Below are 6,129 nucleotides of genomic sequence, written 5' to 3' on the forward strand. Positions count from 1 at the left end.
AACATTTTTTGAAGATAATTTAAAAAAAAACCTATTTGTCTATGTAATCATTATATAGTTATGCTTTTGTCCTTTATATCATTTACTTTTGTATTCCTTAGGATTTCAAATCTTTTAGTCACATCTCACATGCTCCAAGACAAATAGTACTGAATAATTTTACATTTTTATTCTCTTGCATGTTTGAGTGAAAATGCATCCATAATATCCAATTTCGTATTATATTGTTTTCCTTATACATTTCTGTAATAGATTAACATTTAAGCGTTCAGATACCCATTCGGCAGTGCATACAATATAATCGTGGAATCAGTGCAAGTAAATCACTATGTTCTTTCTACTACATAGGTTCATGAATTTGTCCGCATACATTCGTCTAAACGTCACTTTAACTTTGATCTCTCTATTACTAATAGTACGAAAGTAGTAGTGAATTTTTTTTTTTTTGGTATTAAGTAGTATATAATTTTTCATTATTATGTTGCTGTACTTGGGCCGGGGGTAACAAACTGAATCACTGGGCCTGAAATGGCATAATATCACCAGCTCTAAACTAAGATCCATGTTTGCACGATTAACATTACCCAAATAGAGAACATTCCAAAATAGAAAATGGTAGTACTATGTATAGGTCCGTTTATTGGGCTTAATCTAAGTGTTTATTTTATCAAGAAAGAAAGGAAGAGTAGGTATATTAAACAGGCTTTGTGCTTAGCCCAATGGATATGCAAAATAGAAAACAGAGGGAATGAACACTTTAGACCTATGGCGGAAAAGAGGGGAGAAAGGAGAGACACTGAACACCACATCCGGAAAAAAAACAGAGGGAGATGCTGAACACCTATCTTATACAAGATTGAGGAAGTTGCCATCAGCATACATGTTTGAAATTTGAAAATGCGTGATGTAATGAAGTTTCTTTCGGTAATGTTGCAGCTTTTTTTATTTTATTTTTGAGAAGAAAGAGATACTAAATCTATGAAATTATGCCATGCATAGCATAAGCTAAATAAGTGATTAAGTGAGATTCAACTAAAATTAGTGCGTGCGAACCTGAAATACTATTATAATAAAGTAAGTTTACAAGAATAACATGATTTAATGGACCTTGTGAAGTTGTATTTACTGTGCCTCATATTGTACAATTAAATGAACATTCAAAAGGGGATGTAGCTCAGATGGTAGAGCGCTCGCTTAGCATGCGAGAGGTACGGGGATCGATACCCCGCATCTCCAACTTATCAATAACTTTTTATCTACTTAGTTGCTCACCAGTGTTGCATGTTTCTTCTTCGTTGAGATGGGGAAAGAAGGAATTCACCATTGGACAATCGTAATTGAGATCAGCAGGCCTTGCATATTTATGCCTTCATTACACACATGAATATAATTAACATAGACAAATAGCAAATTAAGGACAACAAAATGATGGTTAATTACCACTCCTGATCAATGAGCATCTCATCAGTCAATCCAAATCGTCTTAGCTCTTTTTCATCGTGATGCATCAGTAAGCTATACCTGCATGTGTATTTAATTTGTATACATACTTTATGACAATATACATGAGAATTATAAGGGTTTGAATATGAAAGGATTAGTTTATTTACCTTCCACCGTAACCTCTTTCCATGACAAGCATATTACCGTTGTGCAAATTATGGAGGCCTTCGAACTGGGCAACGGTCCACTTGAACCACCTCATAAGAAATACTCGAATGGTTAGACCGTGGGAAACGATGACCAAGCTCATGTCCACGTGGCGTTCCGCAGGTGGCTGAAAGCGCCCTATGTTAATATCTGCTCTGAGGGTTTCTCTGAATCCCGTGATTCTATCATACACATCTGCGGCAGATTCTCCATTAGGGAAGCGGTAAAAGAAACGACCATAGAGCTGGCGCATTGCTTTCTCCACTCTCATCTTCTCTCTGTTCTGGAAATTGCCGAAATCTTGCTCTCGGAGGCGTGGCTCTTCTCTGAAGCCTGCGATTCTGTGGCGTGGGAAGGGGCGAGCGAGGCTCTGGAGGGTTTCAAGGGTCCTCCGATAAGGTGAGACGTAGAAGTAGAGTTGCCAGTTGTGGTCACCGTCTTTCTGGATGATGTCGTTGATGCGGCGGCCGCATTCCTCCGATTGAGCCTTGCCTTTGCTCGTGAGTCCAATCTTGGGATCAGGCACCCTCGCGTACACGCTCTCGTCCACGTTCCCTTGGCTCTCACCGTGCCGAACTAATATTATTCTCTTTGGCCGCGGAGGAATACACTCCACGCTCCTCACAGGATTCTTCTCTGGGAATCTTTGGGAGTCATTATTATTGCCGTTTGTTCCTTTTATATGGTGATGGCCATGGCAGCACTCTATTCTTGTTGCAAGTTGCAAAGGCAACGCACCCATCACCTTAACTATCAAAATAGCTCTCTCTGCTTTGTTCGTCGGAAGCAATAGCAGCCTCAAGTGCTAGATTTCACTTGGAGACACAGAGACGGACTCAGTGGGGTGGGGCCCGCACTCTACCATCTGTCCATCTTCAATCGTCCAATGACGAAAGTAGCTTTCAGTCATTTTTTCTTAACTTTTTTTGGGCCTTCATTGAGCCCATACTCCCCGAATAAGAGAAATGGAGGAAGTTTGTTCGAATGCTTGTAATTGGTTTGGGATTCTGGATTGCTGTAACGCGTGGGTTGGTTTCTCATACGGGTTGGATTCTCCGTCCGGGTCAGGCCGCCTCTCTGGGCCACATCCGTGCTCCAAGAAAAAAACAGATTTCATATTACCCTTTTCATCTATTGGCTCTTCATATTCTAGTGCGGTTTAGTTCGATTTTTTTAAAAAAGTTATTCGATTTAATTGTTTAATTAAATTGTGATTTGATTTAATTCAATTGTTTATTGAGATCATTCGAATCAAATCAAACTAATTAAAATCGATTTGGTTTGGTTTAGTTTATTCGATTTTTTTAATTAATTTAAATAAAATTCTGCCATACTATTTTACAAAATCATAACAACAAAATTATAAATCATAACAACAAAATTATAGAACACAACTACATAACAACTAACAAAAGTTATGATCCAATAAAATTTAACGACAAAAGAAATTAAAATACAATAATTAAAGAAGTTAAAAAATTCAATAGTCAACACTCAATACAAAAAAAAAAGAAAATAATTTTTCAGCAACAAATAGCCACATTTTAGTGTTTTCTCCAACAAAATAACAAAACTTCTTTAAACAAACCAATCTAAAATCAAAAGGCAGATAAATAATAATAATAATAATAATAATAATAATAATAATAATAATAATAATAATAATATAGCACAAGTAAAAAAATATTCTAATATAGTTCTACATTCTAATATTAAAGAGAACAATTCATATTATGACAAGATATACTTAATCAGACTTAACACTAGAATTTTTTTTATTAGGATTAGGAGTGGGTGTAACTTTTACAAAACATATAAAACAAGGAATAATCATAAAAAATAATATTTATAATAAAAACTAGATTAAAAATTATTCAGAAGTAATAAAAAAAATTATCAATTGACGTTTGACCATACCTAATTCGAATTAACTTCTCCAAATTCTCAATGAGCTCCTCAAGAACAAGTTTTGGAGAGTTTCAGAGCCAATTTTGTGTACAAATTAATGCCTCAGTTGTCATCGGAATTAGAGACCTCCTATAATTATTGAACACCCTTCCTCCAGTACTAAATATCAATTCTAAAGCTACTTTAAAAACCGACATGGTTAAGACATCTCTTGCAATCTGCCCAAGAATTAGATATTTAGTAGAATTTACTTTTCACTCGTTTAAGATGTCAAATTACACGACACTCTTCTTTAAAGCCTCGATAAGATATAAATCCACCTCATTCTTGTTACCACTCTTATTGAATTGTATTTTCTTCTCAAATTTCATAACAAAAGAAGTTTCATTTACATTAAACTTGTATACCGATTTCAGGAGCATCTTGACGAGTAAATCTTTGATAGTTATTAGTTCCACCAAAAAATCTATAACTGTCAAACATCTTGAAAATGGTCTCCTTCATCTTTGAAGTTAAGAAATCTATATTTTCTTTTTCATACAACTTCTCAAAACTCTACTAGTTCAACTGAAACTTATACCTAAGATCAAGAACCACTGCAATAAAAATCATTATATTTGTATTTTTCATATATCTCCAATACTTATCATATTTGGTATTCATTTTCTCAGCCATGCCTAAAAGCATCAGATCTAAGCTTTCCATCCAATGCTTAAGTGTAGACAATATTTTACAAAATTATTATAATGTTAAAAAGATGTAACAAATTTTGAACCAAAAATTTTGTTGGTTACATCCTAAAATATTTTTAAAAACTTGATAAAATGTCTTATATTCTCCCAATCCTTAGGCTTAGGGATCCCACCAGCCATCATAATGTATTCTGAATCACTTTCTCTCCCAATCGTTTAAATATCTTTTGGAACTTCAAAGCACTTTTAAGCATTAAAAACATAGAATCCCATTTGGTAGAAACATCTAAATGCACGGTGCCTTTTTCTTGAATTCTAACTTCCTTAGTCATAACTTTAAACCTCTCTGTACGACCTGTTGATGTATGCATATGCCTAATTACATTCTTAATTTTTAAAATTAAATCATGCATTTCTCTCAACCCATCATTTACAATCCTCCATTCTACTTTTTAAGTAAGAAATAGCAATATCATTTGAACTAGCATTATCAACAGTTATAGAAAAATTTTGATATTTTTCATCCTAACAAATATCTCTCAATCTTTCTACCAATTATTTTTTTCTTGTGATTGTTGACAGCAAACAATTTGGGATTCTTTTTTGCAGTTTTCAATTAGCATCAATGAAATGAACATTAAGATAAAGATAGTTCAAGTTTTACACAGATGACCAACAATCAGTTGTCAAACATATATTTTGATTTGATTGATTATAAACAGACTTAAACTTAGTTTTTTCATTCAAATAAAGCTTCTAACAATCCCTAACAATTGTGATCTTTTTAAGAATTGGAAACTTGGGTTGCAAACAACTCATACAATAACAAAAATTCTCCTCCTCAACGTGCGAAAAAGGTAATTCATCCACAATAATTATTCTAGGAATGGTTTATCTACAAAGATCAATATCAAAAGACATAGTAGAAAGTGATTTACCTATCCCTTTCCCATCATTCCTGAAAATAAAGAATCTTTTGAGTAGGATCTAATGTTTTCTTAAAAATTTTTTTGCAATGCGACAAGTGATTTTTTATGTTACTGGTGTCATTTTTATGTGTATGTGTAACTAGTCCCACACCAATTGTATTTAGCTCTAGGATACTGTAGATTACTAGTTTCATCTTTAGTAAAGTGATCCTATGTCCAAGATATAGGTCTACAAGCTTTCTCTTACCTTCGTCGGTCTTTGTTTCAGTGGTGTCATCAACATGAGCTTCTTCAATTGCCCGCCTCTTCCATCAGCCTCTATTAGCAAGCTTTTTTGTGTTTCTATGAGGAGCTAGCATAGCAAGTACTGTAGTCGGAGATCTAATACTTGAAGATTCATTTAGAAGAGCAACAACAGCTCCTATTGCTCCAATAGTGTCGTCTATATTGTCACTTGAACTGATATCAAATTACATAAATAAATACATTGAACCACAAAATAAAATTATTAGCAATTTGAAAAAATAATAACAAATATATTGAACAAATATACTGGACAAATAATTAAAAATTCAAAAGCAGAAACACAATAAAATAAAATTACTAGCAATTTTAAAATCAACAACAAATACATTGAACAAATAATTAGAAAAATAAAAGTAAAAACACAACAAAATAAAATTACTAGCAATTTCAAAAAATCAACAACAAATACATTGAACAATGAACAACAATCAACAACAAATATATTCAATAAATATACTGAACAACTACATTGAACGGAAATTGAATACCTGGGTCGGAGGCTCCATATCTGATTCGGCGCCTACTGTGCCTGAAGACAATGGCTATGGGTGCTATCCGCGACGATGAAGACGATGGCTATGGGTGTTGTCCACCAGGGTGAGTCAGCGACGATGCTGTAGACTGTGGAGGACAACGATGCTATG

General features: G+C 33.9%; 1 protein-coding gene and 1 non-coding gene across 2 annotated transcripts; one reads left to right on the plus strand and one right to left on the minus strand.

The window, feature by feature from the left end:
• Positions 1–1,038: 1,038 nt before the first annotated feature.
• Positions 1,039–2,528, minus strand: LOC107488269 (phosphoglycerate mutase-like protein AT74H). The gene is made up of 3 exons (XM_016108991.3): positions 1,611–2,528; positions 1,441–1,521; positions 1,039–1,367 (listed from the first exon to the last, which is right to left on the minus strand). Exons 1-3 carry the CDS (start codon positions 2,390–2,392, stop codon positions 1,253–1,255), a joined length of 978 nt encoding a protein of 325 aa, XP_015964477.1. The 5' UTR covers positions 2,393–2,528; the 3' UTR covers positions 1,039–1,252.
• On the plus strand, positions 1,164–1,236 carry TRNAA-AGC (transfer RNA alanine (anticodon AGC)). Its single transcript has one exon. It is a non-coding gene; the product is annotated as a tRNA-Ala (tRNA).
• Positions 2,529–6,129: the final 3,601 nt, after the last annotated feature.

The sequence above is a fragment of the Arachis duranensis genome, chromosome 5, assembly GCF_000817695.3.
Source record: "Arachis duranensis cultivar V14167 chromosome 5, aradu.V14167.gnm2.J7QH, whole genome shotgun sequence".
NCBI classification, from domain to species: domain Eukaryota; kingdom Viridiplantae; phylum Streptophyta; class Magnoliopsida; order Fabales; family Fabaceae; genus Arachis; species Arachis duranensis.